Consider the following 20,705-nt stretch of genomic DNA (forward strand, 5'->3'; position numbering starts at 1 on the left):
TAGTTGTAGTATGTTTGCACATGCTAACTTGAGCCTACAAAGGAAAACTGCTCTTCCTCTCCTTCTTATTGGTCTGTGGCATGTAAAACAGCATGTCTACAGCCATTTTGTCCTTCCCACTCCACTGTTAAATTGGAGCTCTTCACTGCCAAAATTCCCAGTTGTATGGCAGGTTTAGCTCCTTTCTGAGCTAGTTTCCTCAATGATTTCCCCACCTCCCACCCTGAGTCTTATGTGTGACTTGTGAAAATTGCCTTGGCAACACAGTGTGACTGCAGCCCAACAGGACTTGCCATCAGGATGTTCTGCCTGTCACCCTCAGAAGTTGTGAAAAGAAGGGGAGGAGTGTCTAGAATTTATTTTGAGCTGAGAGTTTGTAACTGTGGAGATTCAAGGCTGGCAATTTGACTCTTATCCTCAGTGATACTGAAGACTCCAGGGGTAGGTCACCCAAGAAAGCAGCATCCTGAGAGCCAACTTCCTCTTTGCCTTCTCTAAGTGTTCTAAGCTGATGTCTCTTAGACACGAGGCTCTCTGCAGGTTGATAAGGAATTTTTCCTTGCACTGCACAGATTGTCTTTGGACCTTCACCACAAACTGCTCCATCCCTCAGCCTCCTGAAGGTGACAGGGTTTTGAAGTGCAGCTCTGCAGCTGTTTGGGTGTCACAGGCCCTAAGACCATCTGCTGTTTTTTAACATACTCTTCTGTTAATTATAGTTGAAACCTGGACCAACTACATGTTCTGTGTAGTAGTTAGAGCAAAGTCAAAGCAAATCACTTTCAATGCTGCTTACAACCTTACTTGGAGTTGGGATCAATATTTTCATAATAAATGAAATGTCAAAATGTGCATTTCTTAAGCAAAAACCCTAGTACACCATCCCTGTGTAGCCTTTAGAGATGACATTAAGTGAAGATGCCAATAGAACTATGAGTGATGCACACAAGTAGCTGTGTGGTGACATGGTCTGTGTCTCTTTTCAGGATGATATGCACATGGTGATCAGGAAATGGCTCTCCAGCACGGTTCCCAACCACAAACAAATGGGGATTATTGGTGCTGTTTCCATGATAGGCAGTGTGGCATTAAAAAGGTGAGAGAAAATGTAGCAAAGATGAATTTAACATGGCTTTCAGTTCAGGCCTGGAATGAAGCAAAGACAGGAGGACATTGCCTTTGAGTTCATGCACATCTTGGGCAAATCCAGGAACTTAAAACACTCTTTTGCATACTGTAGTGTTTGGTATTTCAGCCTGTGCAGTGCTGCTTACCTGCTGCTGGTCTCAAAGGCATCCAAATTCCTTATTAATGCCTATTTGTGGATCTCTTGACCACACTGCATGACCCTGTTGTTTGGAAAAAAATTGAACACTGGCAGACTGACTACAGATCAGCCCTGACTCTAGGCTGAATAACCTGAGGTGCTCTGTGTTTGAGTCCAGGGAAGTCTAAAATAGAAGTCCCAAACAGCACCAGGTCTTTTCCTAATATGTACCAAAGAAATCTTTTTAATGTGTAATTCTCCAATTTCTGGAGAGAGACCCTTGTGTGTGTGATGGGTTTTTCTGTCTCTTGAGTCCTGTGCCACAACAGCAAGGTTTTCAATTGCTTCCAGGAATGAAGGAGATGCTGCTTCAGTGGAGAGACCAGAGCTGAACAGTGAGCGTGATGAGCAGGTGAGTGCCAAGAACGGGGCAGTGTAGGACACAGGGAGGGTATGGTCAGCAAGGAGGGGTGACTGGAAATGCAGTCTTGGCTGAAGTACTGTGTGGGTCTGGGAGTTGGCTTTCCTGAGCCTGGGATTCTTGTACATTGAACTGCAGAGCCAAGAGTCAATTAAAAATGGTTTTGGAGAAGCAAAGGTGCCTGCTGGTGTTGCCTCTGCTACACCAGAACAAGAAGCACTGCAGCATTTAGTGAAAGTCTTCTGTCCAGTTGTTATTTCAAATACAAAGGAAAGAAGCAGGACAGTCTGCTTCAGTGAGCCAAAGGTGGCCATGGCCATCCTCTCAGCTTTGGTAGCTGTGCCTTTCAGGCCATCCAGAGGAAGTTCTTCTGCACAGGATTGGCCTAGCAGCCTTTTCCCTTAGTTTCTGTTAAAGAGCCTTCTTCTCTGCTGGCAGGCTATTTAAGAGTGATCCTGGGCAGACTCTGTATTATTTCATGGCAGAGGACACTAAAAGCCCATGTTCCTTCTTAAATCTGTGTCTATTCAAGAATATTCACCATGGGTTGTTACTCTAGAGATGAAGCTTTGAATATGCCTCACAATAAATTAATGTAAAAGGACTGAAGGTAAAAGCTTGAATTGGATCCATTTGCCTTACCCAGTTCTGCACTGTTTTCTCCCCTTTCAGCTGTCGACCCTGCTGGACCTTGTGCGCTTCTGCTGTGAGCAAACACCAGAGGTCTTGGCTCTGTACTACGATGAATTTGCCAGTTTGATTGAGAAGCAGAAGGGCAATTTGGACTTGCAGCTCCTTGTATGTTGCAGAGCAATTTGAATTTAATCACTTAGTTGAATTCTTCAGGAAGAATGTTGTTTTTCAAACATTGGCAGGATAGATTCAATTTGAGGATTTCACTCTAGTCTGGGAACTTGTTTTGTTCTGTGAAAGATTGGTCAGATACAAAATCCTCATTTAGCTTTCTTGGCTTTTTTTATTGTGGCAGACTCCTCGTTAACAGGAATGTGCTCATGTGCTTTAACAGCTTTTTTTTTTGGAATTTTACATGACAACAGGGAAGTCTTTTAAAGGAAATTAAGTGACATTTCAGAGCATGCTGTTCCTATTCATAGACAAAAATAGAATCTGAAAGAACTTTAAACTTATTATAGAAATTGGTTTCTGCGTCAGACTACTAGGATTATCTGATCCCTAAGATCTTGGGAAAGCCACAGTCATGAATGCTAATAAATAAATAAATGGTATTTATGGTGATAGGAAGAGGTTTGTGAAGGCCACTGGACAGCTTTCTTCCTGCTGGGAGCTCCTTTTACATGTGGGCTGCTTTCCTTTTCCAGCCAGCTGCTCTTCCTCTGTGCATCACTCTGGAACTTGTAGTCAAGCCCTCATCCAAAGAGCAGGGAAGAAATTGGTTGTGCAACTTAGCAATGTTTCCTGGCTCTGTCTCTAAAGGCAGCCCTTGGCTCCCCTTGCAGGCCATGGGGCTTCATTACTGTGATGGTTGCAGGATATTTTGCTTGGCCTTACCTTCTGCATCTTCCACTGCTGCTGTTGGAGCTTTCTTCACTGAGCCCCTTTGCTGAGCAAGTTGTTTGGTTTTTTTTCCTTTCTTTATAACAGGATGAATTTGGGAAGAGTTTGGTGGAGGATTTCCCCAGTGACTTTGTGGTGGATCTCAGCCCCACAGTGCATGGGTATGCTAATCACAAATAAAGCATTGATAGTGTTTCTGTCACTGAGAGCTGAAGTTGCCAACAAGATGACATCTGTCTTTCCTTGCAGTTCATTCTTGTTCCCAGTGAAGTCCTTGTACAATCTGGATGAAGATCAAAGTCAGGAAGCAATTGCCATTAACCTCTTGCCATTGGTGTCACAGAGTGAGCCTGGCAGGGTCACAGCTGGAGCAAGTAGCCAAAGTAAAAGGTATCTGACACTTCCTTGTGGGGTGGCTGCAGAGGTAAAGGAAGTGTTTTCATTTGTGCCCTTCAGGTGCCTGATAAGGGGCTGGTCAGAGAATTTACCAATTCCCAGTGTTCTTCTCCTTCTTTTGATGTTAAACCTACTCAGATAGGTTTAGAGGCATAGTCTGGTTGGGAGCTGGCAGTCTGTTCTGGCTTGGGCTGTTTAGGTGATCTTGGGTGTTTCATGATGATTGACAATGCTAAACAGACATGCAGCCAAAAAAGAAATTCAACTGAAGAATTAGGGCATTGTCTTTGCCAAATGGAACAGGAAGCCTGTAAGATGTAAAAAACTCTTTAGTAAACAGGAGGACACTAAAGTTAAAAGAATCATAAAAGTCATAGGCTTGTTAAGGTTAAATAGGCTCTTTTTTTAAATTTGTACTTGCACATTGTTCGTAATTTGCTGTCTTAAGATTTTGTTGAGATTTTAGTTGTTCTTTAAAAAAAAAAGGTCATTTTAAAATGAGAGAAAACTTTGCATGCATCTATGGAAAAATGTTAATTTTCATCACTCAGAATTGGAGCAGTGGCACACTGTGAAACATTGAAGGAGGTGTCTCCACTGCTTACAGCTGTTGTGCACAATTTCATGCAGTTCCTTCTGAATTACTCTAATATGGTTTCCACCAGAAGTAAATCTGACCCCATTTTTTGTTCATTGCAGCCATTTTTCTATCCTTACATGCTTTTCCAGAAAAGTGGTAATCACCAGCTATTAATTTGTGTGAGTTTTTTCCTAACCCACATGGTGCATTTCTGCTCTGTGTTGCTGCAACTTGCAGGCAGCAAAACAAAAGGCATAGGCAAGGTGTCCTGGGAAGGACACAGGACATAATGGAAAAGTGATGGGCATTCTGGAGATAGATAAAACATCAGACCCACTCCATTTCTTTTTCCCCAGGGCAGTGTCACCTCTGTGTCTGTCACCCTGTTTCCGGTTGCTGAGGCTCTACACTGCAGAGCAAAACAGTGGGAGCCTGGAGGATATTGATGCCTTACTAGGTATGGGAAATGGACTTTTTATAGAGCCTGGCTGCCTGCCTTGCTCCTGTGCCAGATCTGCAAGACTTCCTCCAGCTGCAGGAGGGGTTGAGCATTTTGTGAGGAGGCTGGGATGCTCTATGCCCACAAAGTGGGAGGGAGGGAGGCAGGGGAGACAGTTGCTCTGTCTGGGGATGCAGTGACTGATGGGCCTTACTCCAAACAGCCACTGGAATTGATGCAGGCTTTTGCTAAGAGGCTTGGTAAATGCAAAGACCAAAGCATGGGTAGCACACAGTCCAACCTATACTTTTGCTCTGTGCCAGGTTGTCCCCTGTACCTGACTGACCTGGAGGTTGAGGGGAAGCTGGACTCTCTGTCCAAGCAGGAGCGTGAATTTCTGTGCTCACTCCTGTTCTATGCTCTCAACTGGTTTCGTGAAGTGAGTAGAGCTTTGTCTGCAGTTTCTGGAGTGGAGGGATGAGGGAAGCCTAGGAGGGCAGAAGTTAGTCAGCCAGGAAAAGGGAAGCTGGAGGGGAGGGAATGCTGTGGTCTTTTACTGTGGTCTTTGTTACCTAACACAAAGGTTGTGCTCCACTTTCAGAGAGGCTGTAGAATTTCCTGTCTTGGGGTGCTCTGTTCTCTGTTCTATACCTCTGTGAGCTGACAGAAGAGTAAAATGCAGTGCCTTCAAGTAGATTTGGACAGTGTGTTGGTCAGTGGGATTTTTCCTGCTGGGGTTATTCTGCTAACATGAGACGGGCAGATTTGGTGCAATTCCACATTCCCAGTCCTTCTGCTCTCCTCCCAGGACTGCCTCTTTCCTGGCAGACCTGGGAAGTGCCAAGGGATCTTCAGAGCCACAGGTATCACAGAACCTGACAATGTGCTGTCTGCTAATTCCTCTTGTTCAATTAATATTTTATCTATAGGTGTTGTCTTCTTGCTTGTTTTAGATTGCCCCAATTGTATCCATGTTCTTATGGACTTCTGAAGAGTTTTGTTCATGCAGTCTGAACCTGGTCACACAGGCCAGGTTGTGCTGCGTTGTATATTTATTCAGGACTTGAGAATGTTATTCAGAAAAGAAAAAGTAACAAAGTGGGTACATATCTCCCTAATTCAGTGAGCTCGGTTTGTATCTCTAGGTTGTAAATGCCTTCTGCCAGCAACAGGATGCTGAGATGAAGGGGAAAGTTTTAACTCGATTACAGAACATCACAGAGCTGCAGAATGTGCTGGGAAAATGCTTGGCAGGTGAGTATGAGACATTTGTACATTCTGGGCCTGTACCAGCTGTGAAGTGAAAGGGGTTGCCTTAGACATCAGTGGAGGAAACAAATGGTAAGACACTGCAGTTTTACAGTTTTAAAGTTTGTGCGTGGACAGATATAATTTTCAATTTGTCCAAATCCAAACTGCTCTTCTTAATCACTCCTTCAGTGAGGAGCACACGAATTACACATTCTAGAGTCACAAGCACACAAACTTTAGCAGATCCCCCAAGTATTGACACCTCTTGTCCATCTCCCAGTAGCCTGCTCAGATCCCAGGCACTCTAATCTGCTCCACTGCTCCCCTACTCACTGCTATTCCAACTCACTGTTCATTAGCAGGAACACAAATTCTTACACTTCTCTCACCACTCCACACTTTCACCAGGACAGTGAAATTTATGATAGTTCCTTTAGATATGTATCTGGCTTGTATGTTGTCATTCAGGAGCTGAATTAACCTAATTTCTGCATTTTGGCTCTTTCAGCAACCCCTGGCTATGTCCCACCACCAGCTACTTTTGACTCTGAGGCCCTGGAGGCTGCACCATCCATTAATGCTGGGCCAGCCAGGAAAAGGAGTGGTAAAGACAATTTAAAACATTTAAGCAAACATGTGAGGGGGGTTGGCTGGCAGATTGCCCTTGTGTGAGCCCGTGCTGGCTGCAAGTGCAGTCTAGTGCTGAGCACAGCGTGTAGCCTTTGATTCTGAAGTTGCTTTTCTGTTTAAGGAAGGAAAAAGAAGGCTGATGGCAGCAAAGCTGGCTCTGCAGATCGTTCTCAAGCAGAAGACAGTTCTGAGGGAAACCAGCCTGATACTGAGCTCTCTGAGCTGGACAAGGTAGGTGTGCAGCCCTGGGGACTTGCAAGGAAGCCAGAACAGGGAAGATGCCATGGAAGCATAAACAAAAGCTTTGAGAGAGGAGTTGCTCATTCCAAAGTTAATCATATTCAGTGGTTCAGTTCTGCTTTCTGGCACCTGTCTTCCATCAGAATTTTGTGAACTATCCCTGCAGTGGCCACTCTCCTGCAATTTCCTTTTCAGACTGGTGCTGACAGAGAGGCAGGAACTCCTCTGGCACAGCTGCAGAGCTATCGCTCCTACTTCCGAGAGCTGGACCTCGAGGTGTTCACGGTGCTGCACTGTGGGCTGCTCACCAAGTCTGTCCTGGACACAGAGATGCACACAGAGGTGAGTGGAGCAGCCTGAAACCCACACTGATGAGGCTTTGTGGAATGGCCTCTCTCAGGGGCCTTGGCCTCCCTGTTCCACTGAAGTGCACAACAGGTTGGTGTTAGGATGTGTTGGCCCAGGGTTGTGAGCTGGGGACCAGGAGAGCATTTGGCCCTAAGTACGTCAAGGCACTGAGAGAAAGAGGACTTTGCTGAGAACAGACATGTTATATAGTAATGTTAAAAACAAACTAATGTAAATATTGCATAAAAGGTGAAAGGTATTGTATAACATGTACAGACCTAATAGAAAGAAAGGGGCTTTAATATTGAGCACAGGTGAGATGCAGGATGGTAAATACACTGAGTATTGCCTGTCAAAAAGACTCTATGACATAAGGTAAAGCCTGTATTGCAAAAACTCAAGTGTCTCAAGGCATCAGGAGATCATAAACAGCACAAACATGGGACTGGAGTCATGGAGGTGCTCCCAGTGAGCAGGGTGCTGTGTATCACCTGTGAGCTTGTAAAAACTGCATTGCTATGGCTGTGGAAAATAGATGTGTTTAATTTTGTTAATGTCCCTTTGCAGGCAGGCTGAGTCCATCTGGAGTCTCATTTTGTCAGGCTCCAGTAAATGCATGAAATGGGAAGAGGCCATGGCAGCTGTCTCTGTGCATGCAGGTCACAGGCCAACTGGAAGACTGTTTGACAAGTCTCTTGGGCTATGTGGCATTATTTCAAAATACTTCTTGACTGCTACTCAGTTGGTGAATTCTGTGACTCTGGACTTAAACCTCTTTTTATCTTTAGGAGCTCATTTCAATGTCAATGTATATAATCTGTTCTTTCTCAGTTGTTAAGTTGTCCTGACATTGCCTCAGCTGTTTAGAGCATCAGGATGGCTTCATGTTTTGAGTAACCAGAACCAATGCCCCATCCCTGCCATGGGGGAGCATAAAACCAAGCATCTACCAAATAAGTCCCTCCTGAGGTTAACCTAGTCTAGGAGTCATAACTGGAAACAGGGTAAACTGGAGCTTCAAGGCACTACAGTTACATCTGGGTCCTGGGATTGACTGTTCTTTTCATTGCAGGCTCGTGAAGTTGTGCAGCTGGGGCCTGCTGAGCTTTGCTTCCTTCTGGATGACCTGTGCTGGAAGCTGGAACATGTGCTGCCCTCAGGCTCCACAAGGAGGGTGCCCTTTCTAAAGGCAAGAACAGCAGCAGGCTGTGGGTCCAGGCCTGGGCTGAAGCAGAGCACGTCAGGGCTTCCAGGCTTTTCCTGAGAAATGTTTTTCAGAATTATTTTCACTTGTTAATTAAATGGAAGTGTGACACCCAGCTGTGTGCCAGAGCAGTGTTGTGTACACTGCTCTTGCTGAAGTGTTTGCAGCATCTGGTTCACTGCATGTCTCAGGAAAGGGTTTAACTGAGGGAGTCTTGTAGCCTCAAAACTCAAGTGACCCTTTTCCTAGCCCTCCCTGGAGACACTGGCTGTGCTGTTCAAATTTAGCCAGGCCAGATGGCTGCAGCAGGCAGCAGAAGCTGCTGCATCCATGTTTCTGCTTTTTCTGCATTAGAAACCCTCCTGAGTGTAAGGACTCCTTGCTAATGACTTCAGGAGGAAAGTAAATGCATGTCCCCCTGCATTAAACTGAGAAATGCACTGCAATTGGCTGGGCTCTTCATTTTTCTTTCTCCTTGTCTTTATACCTATCTTAATTCCCATATGCAGAGACTGTCTTCTCTTAGTGTTTCAGTAAAGTGTTGGATTCTCTGATCCAACCTAAATTATTCTGTAAGAGAGCTGTGTGTCAGATCAGTTTTATCCTTTTATTCAAATGTTATCCATTTGTCTGAGTTGGTGCTGCTTGTTCAGCAGAAGCCAACTTTCCTACCCTGTGACCCTGACCCTGTATGGCATCAGGAATTGCACTGCTTGGCAGCAGTCTGAGATGTAACAATTGAAGTTATTCTCAAGAGAGGCTAATGAAGCAACTTTTATCTTTTGGGTTTACTGCAGGAAAGAGGCAACAAGGATATTGGCTTTTCCCATCTGTGTCAGAGATCTCCCAAGGAAGTTGCTGTGTGTGTGGTTAATCTACTCAAGCCATTGTGTAAGCACATGGAGAACATGCATAACTACTTCCAGGTAAGTGGACAGCAATTTTTTACTAAAATAACTCTAAAGTTTTGTCTCCTGTAAAGATACTTTCCATTTTGTTTGGGGGAAAAAAAGTAATTTTGTTTCCTTCAGGCTTATTAAACATGGAATTTATGGAAACGGATTCTTGTGCCATTATCTTTGTCTGGAATAGTGTTTAATGGATTATTTGATCTGTGTTAAAGGCAGCTGTACAAAATCAGGGTGCAGAAGATGAAATAGGAGTGAACATCCAGGAGCACCAGCTGATGTCCTCTTGCTACCAACTACTGTTACTGACTTTTCGCTCCTTATTTGCTTGGTGAGTTTAAAATAAAAGTCCATGGTTGTACCCATTTATTGCTTCTTCTTCTTCTTGTTTATTTTCTTTAAAGTGTTTGCACCCTACCAAAGGCCTGTCAGCCATGAAAAACAACCCACTGCAGTGGGTGGAGGCTTCTAAGCACTTCTTAGTTAAGCCAGGCTTCATTGCCTGATTCTGAGCAGTGCTAAAGCACTGATCTGGGTAGAATTCAGTCAATGGCTTTTGGGTCAAGGTCAGCATATGGGGCATATTGGCACACCTAGCTGTACAATTTCCAGTCTGCATAGGGATCTTGGATTTTCTTACCCATCCTTTCCCATTTCCTTCCCTTCATCCTTTGCTAAATTGTCACTGCCTGAATCCTGGGCAATGAAAGAATTTCTTTTGCCAATGGGAAAGGATGAATGTGTATTTCACTGGCAAAAAGCCAATGCTGTTGATGCCTTCAAGGTGGATTCATAAATATCCAACTCAGAAATGCTCTGCAGCCTGCAGACATAATCCAGGATAGTATAATAAAAGTTTCTTTCCAAACTCCAATTTGGATTTGCATGTGGAAAGCATTTTACCTTTGTTGTACTTCATAAACAGTAGTAACTGCATAAAAAGAGATGTCTGAGGTCTGCCTCCTTTTGTCCTCTACTGGAGCCTGAGGGCCCCCAGTCCACTCCTGACCATTCCCAGATTTGTAATTTCCTCTTTAGCCAGTGTGAATATTGTTGTTCCTGAGTCCACCTGTCTTGTAACTCAAAGAACCTGGTCAATTTTGTACCAGACAACCCAAGATCAGTTTTACTGTCCAGTGTAAAATATTTTTTGCTGCAGGTCAGACAGCCATATATATTGGGGTGAGCTGTCCAGCCACTGAAATTCAACAACCAAATTTCAGCTCTTTTTACATTTGTTTAGTCAAGGCCTCTTACATTACCAGTTGTTAATTAACTTGTGTGGTACAGGTGCACTTGAGCATTAGCATTATCAAGTCTACCTGTTCAGTTTATAGAATTAGCATGTGGATGTATTTGATTATTTCTAGCATACATATCCTCACAGACACTGGAAGTTCAGAGCAATAAATTAAGATCTCTAGAGTTCTCCCCCGTTAGGCTCCTATGATCTGTGCAGGAGGTGACCACCCATGATCACTGCATTTGCACAGCCACTGTCATCATTATACATCCTTTGATTTAGGTCTGCATAGCAATGGCTTAGTATGGACCTCCACTTATGGGAAATGGCCTCTCCTCACCAAGCTAGTTCTGCAGTCTAACTGAAAAGCTGATATTGTTTGTGTTCGCTGCTTTCCATTCCCATTGAGTTTTCAATTTTTTGTGTCCCTTTATAACTTTCATATTGCAGGACTTGTCTTGAATATCCAGCTTCTCTATTTTTCATCTTGCCAAAAAGGCTTAGATATGCATTTGCATCTGATATCTCTTCTGATCTGATGATGAACTGAATTTTTTCTCCCCTCAGGAATGGTTTTTCTCAGCATGAAAATAGTGACTTGCTGAGGTCAGCTCTCCAGGTGCTTGCAGACAGGCTAAAGCCAGGAGAGACAGAGTTTCGTCTTCTTGAGGAACTGATAAGGTAGAATCTCTATTTCACAAGGTTTGAAATGAACAAATTTCAGGGATTTTTCCCTGTTTTGTGTGGGCATTATGGGTAAACGTGTGTTTGGGAGCTCTCATAGAGACTACACTCACTTCAAACAGAGCTTTGTATTTAATTGAATGGCAGTGTAGTCAAACCTCATTAAAGGATGAAAAAATGTAAAACATTCATGAATCTGTGGATCTCATTTGTTTGTATGCTGTTGAGACAAGGAGATTAGTAGGATTCACAGAAGGAATGGCTATGTTCTGGAGAGTTAAAATGCTTAAAGGTACACTAGGCAAAAGCAGTATATAAAGCTGTTGCTAGACTCAGAGTGGCTGGGGCTTGAGAGAATTTTTCAGTGATTGAATTCCTGTGTATTAGTGGCTGATCACTCCTTCAGAAGGGCACTGCCACAGACATAACACTGGGATATGGAGACCTTGGATCTGAGATAGTCTAATGCTTCCTTTTTATGTGTGTCTGAGACATTACCCTGTCTGCACTGTTTTTACCTTTTCCCTTTCCTCCGATCCCCAGTGAGAGCTTTCAGTACCTCCTGAATTTCCAGCAGAGTGTTCCCAGCTTCCACTGTGCCTATATCCTCACTCAGCTCCTGATTGCCATTGCTGAGAAGCCCATGGGTGGCTGGAAGAAGGAGAAAATGGGTAATGTGTGAAGAGTTACTCATCTCAGATGAGTTTTTGCATGGTCTTTGTCTTCTAAGGGAGAGCTTTCCCTCTCAAATCCTGGTAATCTTACTGGGTGAACAGTCCTAGCCATTAATAAAGGGAACAGCAGTAAATATATTGGATCCTCTTTGATATGTGTTCTCTGCTGTGCCTCAGGCACATGCAGACAGGCAGACTCCAGCTCTCTCAGCTGGTGTTTTTAAAAATCAGAGCTTTCAGGAGTTCTAAGCATGAGCCTGCTGTCAGTGCTGGTACCAGTTTAACCACTGGTTATGGAGGTGGGTGATCACAGACTTGATCTCATGTAAATTCCTGCTGTAAGTACAGATGTCTGTGACAGCTTGTTTCCAACATTTATGGAAATGAGCTGCAAATACAGCTGTTACTCCAGGGCAGAGGGAGGAAAACTTATAGATTCTTAACCCCATGCAACAAATGTTTTCAGTTAAGAAAGCTTCTCTCATAGATTAGGACCCATTATGTAAGATAAACAGCAGATAAAGGACAGACATGAATGCAGGGAATATACAAGAAAACTCCTTGATCTCCACTTCAGCACACTGAAATAAGACTCCAGACAGCTGCCTCTCTCAGCCATTCCTTGTCATACTAAGACACCTCTAGAATTTGTCCTTCTCCAATCCCCATAGCCACACAGAATTGTAACTTCCCTCCTTAAAGACAATTTTACTATTTTAAATTTTACAGTCCCATGGTGGGAGAACGACTGACTGAGTGTGGCATGCAATAACCTATTTTAACTAATCATTTCCTGGTTTTGAACATTTCTGCAAGAGACAAGCAGGTTTGTTAGCAGTTTTGATTTCAGAAATCTGTAGACTCTAAACTTGTCTGTTCACATTTATTACTATAGTGCTGTGGCCAAAAGGCCAAGTCACTTTTTATTGGAACTCCATTTCTAGAAATGGATACCCTAAGGGTTGCATATGGCCTAATTAAAAACAAAGAGATGGCACACTGTAGGAGCTGCCAAAAAAATAAGGTTTAACTTAAGTTTGTCAGAAGTGGCCAGAGGTGGGTCATGGATCTGATGTGAACAGGTATTCCAGACCAGGAACATGCTGGATGTGCAAATACTTTATTATCATGATATATGTCCTTGTGGCCTTGCAGCTTTTTAGGGAAAATACATTCTGACTTAGAAAGGTCAGGCACATGAGGGGTAGTGATATTGTGATCTTTCAAAAAATCATTTGAACATGCAGCTTTTATATGGAAGAAGGAATTTCTGTTTTGTTTTTATTATTCTTCTTTCACTAAGTTATCTCTTATGTTTCCCAGCTTCTCTAGCAAAGCAGTTCCTGTGCCAGTCCTGGGTGAAGGCCAGTGGAGACCGAGAGAAGGGCAGCCAGTTCAACAGTGCCCTGCACACCCTGCTCTGGTGAGGCTCAAGCTGTTCCCTTAGGCACACCCAGACACTCTGGTTTTTTAGTGATTGCTGTTGCTACAGAGGAATGGCCCCTCTGAATCATAACCCTCATGCTTGCACAGCTTGGCCTAAAGCCCTGTTTCTATCTAAAGCACAATTTCTTTCATGGTTTGAAGTGTGAGGCTGAGCTGAGCACCTTTCCTCATCCTCTGTCACTTGTGTCAGGAAGTTCTCAGCAATGGCCTCCAGGAGACTCCTGGATTGCTCATGGCCTGCTGGGCTGTCCTTCCAGCAGGTGTCCCAGTGGTTAGTCTGCCATGAGGATCAGGGCCTCCAACATGGGGGTACTCGTGGCTGTCTGTAGAAGGCTTTGTTTGCTTGCTCCTGATCCAGGTTGCCTATAGCAGACAGCCATTTCAATGTCACCCATACTGATTGGGTGTTTTCTCTCAGAAAGGGCAATTCCATCTCATCTTCTTCCCAGCCTGTCCTTCCTAAATACTAAAATGAGGGAATACTGAATCCATGTATGTTTCAGATCATGGCAGCTTTTAATGACATCACTGTGACAGTTCTAAGTAGTGCTTTGGGTTTCCTGCATGTGATTGCTTTTGGCAGGGAAGAGCTTGACAGTTTTAGGCCACATGTTTCAGGCAGGCAGTGTTCAAGGCCTTGTTGTGTCATTCTGTGTAGTATCTACTGATCAGCTATGTTGGTTTTGGATTTAGTGTCTACCTGGAGCACACAGATAACATCCTGAAAGCCATAGAGGAAATCTCCAGCGTTGGTGTTCCTGAACTGATGAACTCTGCCAAAGATGGATGTTCCTCTACTTATCCTACCCTAAGCAGGTAATTGTAGCAATAGAAACTTTGAATTCTGTGATATACATAATGATAATTTTTGCTTTTCAATATTTAGTTTTCTTATTTTGTGGCCTATTGTGATTTCATGTTGATACTGTGGTGGCTACTCTGGACACTTGTAAACATTGTTTTGCAACGCAACAGGTAGCATGGGGTAGCTTTATGCCAAAATGGAATGTCCTGTGCTTAACATGATGTTGAGTTCATTGCTGTGAACCATTTTAACTGGAGAATAAACTGCTGTTTGTCACCAGTGTGTTGTCTCTGTGCTACTGTGGTGGTATAAAGCATCCAAAAGTCAGCCTCAGAGGCCTGGGGTGGCTGTAGGCAATCTGGGCTGGTATGCAGTGTGCAAAAACACACTCAGGGTGCTTCTGCCTGGCATAGGAATTTGGAAGCAGGAATGAAGAAAATTCCTGCACTCTGAAACTTCCAAAATCATCCTATGCTGACAGCTGCAGTCCTTCCACTGTGCACCCTACAGCTACAAGGAAGTGGTGGTGTCTAAGTGTCATTCACACTGAGGAAGTGCTACTGACTTCCCAGGATTGTCCATCTGTCTGGGCAATTGAGCTGGGCCTAGGGCCCGTATGAGTCCTAGGGCCAATCTTCTGTGATTTCCTACTGAGAAGGATGCCCAGCTGGGCGGCGACCTTTGAGTTTGCTGCATCATTCTGGTGACAAACAGCCTATCAAAATGCTCAGTGCTGATTTGCAGTTTTTTAATTTTCTCCATAGGCAGACATTCCCAGTTTTCTTCAGAGTAATGATGGCTCAGCTGGAGAGTTCAGTGAAAAGCATCCCAGCTGGGAAACCAACAGACTCAAGTGAGGTAGGAAGATTAATACACTGGACTCTGTAAGTGGAAGAAAACTTAGGTTAAACTGGACAGTACAATAAAGATGTATAAATTAGAAAGAAATTTATTTCTGTAAATTTCTTTGTCTAGGAAATGCAGTCAGACACCTTCATTCATCAATGTATATCAACATTGGTATGCAGGGTAACATATAAGTCGCATTATTTTTTTTTTCCTGATTTGCACCATGTCAAAAATCTAGTAAATGCAGCAGAAGCTGCAACCAGAAAATAGGCATTAATCAGCAAAATACTAAACTGTGCAGTTGTTCTGCACACCTCTGCGGGAGCACAACATTATTTTGCAATCAAGAGCTGCTCTGAGAGCAATCAAGTTAACTCCTAGCACTTAAAGCCACTGGTCAGGGTGGAATTGCCATGGAGTGTTTCTGCTACGATAAATATGCTTGTGGTGAAGCTTTGTTCTTTTGTCTTCAACAACAACAGTGCTTTGGGTACAGCAAATGCTGCAAGCACATCCAGCAAAGTGAGAGGAAATGGAGCTTTTTGGGTTACTGTCCCCTTTTATCCTTAGGTGCAACTGGAGAAGCTGCTGCGCTGGAACATCGCCGTGCGCAATTTCCACATCCTCATTAACTTGGTCAAGGTGAGGTTCTCTTTGTTTTTCTGCCTTTGCCTCCAAATTCTTAGTAAGGCCTGGTGTTCCCAGGCTCAGGAGCACTGGGGAAAAACATGAAGTGTGACTGACTAGTGGAACAACCTGGAGGTGATAATTAAAGCCAGTTATAATCTGGATGAAGTATTCCCATTGGATAATATTCCCTTCTGTCAGTTTTGGAGCTGGTTCATTCAGTGTCTCTTGAGTGTGATGCTGTTTGTGCCAGAAGGTGATAACTACAGCTCCACTTTCTCCTTGGTTAGGTTGACCATTACTGTTTATTTTTACATATCTGAAGTCATAATTGGCAAGCCCAGGTTTTTCTATACAGCAGCATTCACAGGAACTCTACCTGTACTCCAGATGCCTTTGGAGAGCATAAAGGGCAGAGCTGGACCACTTCGTTCAGTTTTGTCCATAGTTCAGTTTAGTCCACAGCAGCACCAGGGTTACCTTCACATTATTTTGCCCATCTCAGTTTTGCTCTATTTTGTAATGATTTGCCAATCAGCTGGGCTTGGGTCTCTTGAGTCCCAAACTGTTAAGAACTTTAGACTCGGTGACATAATTTTGTGCCATCTTCAAAAGGTGCACCTTAGATCACTGAACAGCAGTCCTGCCAAGGGCTTCTACCTGAGAACAACTACAGTTCATGTGTTTATGTGGTGTTCCTGCTGAAACTTGAGAATGGATGTTGCTTTAGAGCAGGGTTCACACATTCACAGGGGTGTGCCATGAAGGGCTGTTTTTAATTGGGTGCTCTGCTTACATGGTTTTCTTTAGACTTGTGGACTGATCTGACTCTTTTTTCCTCTTGTCCATGTAGGTATTTGACAGCAGGCCTGTACTCAGCATCTGCCTGAAGGTAAGCAAAAGTTCAAGACAACTGAAGTGAGCAGTTTAAGTATCAGCACTCTTAACTCATTGCCTCTGGGGCAGTACAGTGGGTACTGGATTCTGTGGAAGAAGCAGATACTGTGTTCCTTACACCTTGCTATACATATGTATGTGTAGTGATTCTAACATTTTGCATTTAGTTCAGTTTCTTCCCAGATAAAACCCTGGTGGATAAAACCGTGATCCCTGGTTTGAGGGAGACTTGTCCTTCTAGTCTCTCTTTGATTAAACTGATTAAAATGGGACCCCTTACTGATCTTGTGTATTCCAATACTGCACATATGTACAGTACATATTCACATGAATATAATCTTTTTCTAAGCAAGAGCAGTCTCTGCTCTGTAGCTTGGAAGATTGTATCATTATCTCATCTGACTTTGTGGTGGTTCTTTGAGAAGGAGTTTAAATTTGCTTGCTGATATATTTATGTCTCTTTTACAGTATGGCCGCCTCTTTGTGGAAGCTTTTCTGAAGCTTGCCATGCCTCTCCTGGACCACAGCTTTAAAAAGCACACGGTAATCCTGGGGACAGAGTGGCTGCAGCCACTTGGGATCCTGACGATACTTCTGCATACATGCATCTTACCTCTATCCCATAACCCTTTGAAAGGACTGCTAGGACTAAGGCTGTTTCAATAGTCTTGTTTCCCTATGGAAAAGTCCTTTGAGAATGATTTGCTGATCTGCTTATTTATTGTAGGATGATGTGCAGAGTTTGCTGAAAACCTTGCAGATGAGTACCAGACAACTTCATCACATGTGTGGCCATTCCAAGGTAAGATAAGTTCCAATTGCAGCACAAACTTCTGTGCTAAGGATGGTATTATTTCCCTTCCACTGCTTTTCCAGGACATTGGCAGGTTCTACTTGCATACTTCCAGCAGTGTCTGTGCAAGCAAAAACTTTGAGAGAAGGTGAAATAATGACCCAAAAGTTGAAGCATTTGTTCTGGAAGTGACTGACTTGAATGTTAGGTCAGGTTGGCATAATATTTTTTAACACAGAGGTTCTGGCCATCTTTAGTTGTTGGCATCTATAAGGGGTTGTTTCTGAGAACACAAGATCTTAGAGAACTTGAACAAAGTACAAATGCCAGATTGATAATAAAGAAGAGAAGCTTTACCAAAGATGAACAGCCTTGTGAGTCAGAAGAATCAGCAACAGGAGGTGGATGGGGAAAATCCCTGCTCAAAGTCCTCTTGAGATGGCTTTTATGTTATGTTGGTAAGGGCAAAGGGAGAAGGAGGACAGTGATAACAGAGTCTGTCTCTGTGGGAGACTTGGGGCAGGAAGGAAGGAGAGGATTAGAACTTTGCTTACAGTGTGGATAGACAGTGTGTGTTGCAAGAGAAAATCACACAGGAGCAGACAGGAAGATCTTCGTGTGTGCTGCTTTGTTCCTGACTCCTAAAAGGTTTGTGAACACTTGTCCAAGAAGGGAGCTTTGCCAAAGTAGCTGAAGGGAGAAAGCCAGCTACCAGCATTTGCCAGATTTGCTACCCATTTAGGCAAGAGCTGGCATCAGGAACATAGATATTTAGCTAAAGATCAGAAGATGCCATTGCACCTCTCAGCACAGTGAGAAGTGGAAGCTGGCACAAACCCTGACAATGCTAAAAAGTCCTCAAATTTCAAAGTGAAATCCTCATGCCTGCTTTAAAGTCTTAATTCACCTTGTTAGCAGGATCACAGCATTGCAGCTTTTCATGTAATCTTTGTCTTTGCACTTGGCTAGCATGTTGAAGTGCTGTGTCCCATGGTCCCTGTTAGCACAGGGCTGCAATTAATGAACACCTTCTCTGATTAATGTACCACTTTTGCTGGTACAGATCTCTGTACCAAATCATTTTGCAAGAATAAGAAGGCAGAAATGGAATCTGGGGCAAATAAATGTATGCAATGAATGTTTCATATTTGTTTGAAGAGGAGTTGACACCAACATTTGTTAAACCAAACTCGATTTCACTTTCACACAAACCTCAGGGAGGCTCACTAACCCATCCTGCACTGTGACCTAGGATTTGTCACTCTCCCTCAATACGTGTGTCTTTAAAGAGCATTACACAGCAGGCAACAGCAGTCAGCTTCACCTGTCATTTCCTAAGCATTTGTCATTTCCCTTTCACACCAAGCCTGTTTTCTGTTTACATATCTAACCCTGGGCACGTGGACAGTTTCTGGGCACAGATTTTTGCCAGTGCTGTACTTTGTTGAGTGTCCAAACTGTGTGCACACAGTGGGGCAGGTTCCAGGGCCCAGGGAGCACTCTGAGGGTTGATTGTATCATTAGCAAGGTTCTGCTGATTTGGTTCTGATTGGTGCTGATGATTGCTAGCTCCTGCCTGTTACACAGGCTAGAGAACAGCTTGCTGTTGGTAATCAGTTACCCATTCCCTGCTGGCAGAACTTGAAGCAAAGCAGTGTCCCCCTGCTCAGGCATGTTGAACTCTTCCAAAAAATGCAGGTGACCTGAATTCAGAGTACAGCTAATGAGAGCATCTTAATCCCAGAAGATTACAAAGTACTCTCATGAAAGAGGAAAATACTTACATACAAAATAATTGTGCAGGTTTTGGAAGGTTGACAGGTTTAGCAATGACTGTTCTGTACTGCAGATTGAAGCCTAGCAGGAGATGCTCACCCAGAGCTGAATCTCTTAGGCTACCTGGCATAGCTGCCCTTCCTCTGGTAGCTTTTGCTTACAGCAACTCCATCTGTTCCTCCTGTCCCAGTTCTCCAAAAGCCAATGCTTCTTTGCTCCAGAGAACCTGGCTTTGGAGTTTATAGTGCACACACACTCTATGTAAAGGAATTGCTTGAGGCACTGAGCAAGAAAAGGTTGTGATGGAAGTGGTATATTTAACACCTTTCTTGTTTTTTTCTTTTCTGAGCTTGGGAATTCAGCAGAGGAGTTACTAGCTTCTCTCTAGAGTTCATGACAAAAACAGACTTATTTTAATCCAGGTGAATGTGGATATTTGGACTGTTATAAGGGATCAGTTTAGACAAAATACTGATCTGAGCTTTATTTTTTAACAATAGCTATAATTTGGCCAAGAAGTGATGTCATCTGGGCAAGCTTTGCGGGGGTCATGTCCATCCCACCTGATAACCACTGATTTTTAAACAGCCAGAACACTTAGGGAAGAATCAATCCTCATCACATTTTACTGTTGCATAGATTCACCAAGACATTGGACTGACCAACCATGTGCCTTTGTTGAAGAAGTCCCTGGAACAATTTGTGTACAGAGTGAAGGCAATGCTGGCATTCAACCACTGCCAGGAGGCCTTCTGGGTCGGCATCCTCAAAAATCGGGATCTTCAGGTGAGAATCACTGCCCTGCCTGGGGCAATTAAAATCTGGGAGAGGATTGCTCATCGTGTCCAGACAACTAACTCTCTCCTTGAGTGTGGGTATAGCTAAAAGGTCAAATTCAGTGTGACCATAGTACAGTCATGTCTAGTGCAGGAGGAAGAAGCATTTTATTTCAAGATTAAGAGTCTGCATCTCTAGGCTCTTGCACTGAGGGGTCAGATTTGATCATAATGAACAGGTAGGGGGATTTTTTGGCTGTTCCGTGGCAAGAACTACCTGCACAAGAGGGAAGAGATAAAGGTCACTTGAACACCTAAAAACATTTCATGTGTGGTTTTAAAAGAAGCCAGTTCTGGCTCTTAATCTTTCACTGTAGAAGCAGGACAGTTAAACAAAATCTGATTTTTTTAAACTCTAAAACTTTTTATTTAACAAGGCAACAAAATGCCCATTTCTTCCATCCCACCCTGGCACACTTTGGCCGTTTCGCACACACTCAGCACAGATCTTGTGTTCAACTTAGGGAGAAGAAATTTTGACTCAGGCCTCAGAGGAGAGGGGCTCGGATGAGGACGAGGACGATTCGGCGGAGGGCCCCGCTGAGGAGGTACTTCAGGGGCCGCCGGGCTGCGCCTCTCCAAGGCGGGGGAGGGCGGGGGTGCGGCCCCGGCGCTGACGGCGGCGTGTCCCGCAGGAGCCCAGCAGCAGCGACACGGAGGGCAGCGAGGCGGGCGGCGAGGAGCGCGGCGGGGCCGGGCCGGGCCCTGCGGCAGCGCCGTGCCGGGCCCGGCCCGCGGGGAAGCCCCGGCCGCCTGACGGGGATGGGGCGCGGGCCCGCGGGGTGACAGGCCCGGGCGGCGCTGCCCGCGGGGTGACAGCGGGGAGGGGCAGCGCGGGGACGCGGGCGGCACGGC

The 20,705-nt window shown here is 44.2% G+C and overlaps 1 protein-coding gene across 1 annotated transcript in view; it reads left to right on the forward strand.

Moving 5' to 3' along the window:
• The window catches only part of FANCD2 (FA complementation group D2), a 35,044-nt gene that overhangs the window by 14,176 nt on the left and 163 nt on the right, over nt 1–20,705 (forward strand). Inside the window, exons 19-44 of the mRNA XM_039733913.1 lie at nt 987–1,096; nt 1,619–1,679; nt 2,361–2,486; nt 3,312–3,385; nt 3,474–3,614; nt 4,557–4,657; nt 4,963–5,078; nt 5,785–5,893; nt 6,399–6,494; nt 6,642–6,751; nt 6,956–7,102; nt 8,181–8,297; nt 9,110–9,238; nt 9,436–9,551; nt 11,031–11,144; nt 11,691–11,818; nt 13,145–13,244; nt 13,961–14,083; nt 14,837–14,930; nt 15,492–15,563; nt 16,402–16,440; nt 16,914–16,988; nt 17,173–17,247; nt 19,654–19,800; nt 20,315–20,398; nt 20,486–20,567. Coding sequence (XP_039589847.1) covers nt 987–1,096; nt 1,619–1,679; nt 2,361–2,486; nt 3,312–3,385; nt 3,474–3,614; nt 4,557–4,657; nt 4,963–5,078; nt 5,785–5,893; nt 6,399–6,494; nt 6,642–6,751; nt 6,956–7,102; nt 8,181–8,297; nt 9,110–9,238; nt 9,436–9,551; nt 11,031–11,144; nt 11,691–11,818; nt 13,145–13,244; nt 13,961–14,083; nt 14,837–14,930; nt 15,492–15,563; nt 16,402–16,440; nt 16,914–16,988; nt 17,173–17,247; nt 19,654–19,800; nt 20,315–20,398; nt 20,486–20,567 — 2,686 coding nt within the window. The remainder of the gene's footprint in view (nt 1–986; nt 1,097–1,618; nt 1,680–2,360; nt 2,487–3,311; nt 3,386–3,473; nt 3,615–4,556; nt 4,658–4,962; nt 5,079–5,784; nt 5,894–6,398; nt 6,495–6,641; nt 6,752–6,955; nt 7,103–8,180; nt 8,298–9,109; nt 9,239–9,435; nt 9,552–11,030; nt 11,145–11,690; nt 11,819–13,144; nt 13,245–13,960; nt 14,084–14,836; nt 14,931–15,491; nt 15,564–16,401; nt 16,441–16,913; nt 16,989–17,172; nt 17,248–19,653; nt 19,801–20,314; nt 20,399–20,485; nt 20,568–20,705) is intronic.

The sequence above is a fragment of the Passer montanus genome, unplaced genomic scaffold, assembly GCF_014805655.1.
Source record: "Passer montanus isolate IOZ18808 unplaced genomic scaffold, ASM1480565v1 scaffold9, whole genome shotgun sequence".
NCBI lineage: Eukaryota > Metazoa > Chordata > Aves > Passeriformes > Passeridae > Passer > Passer montanus.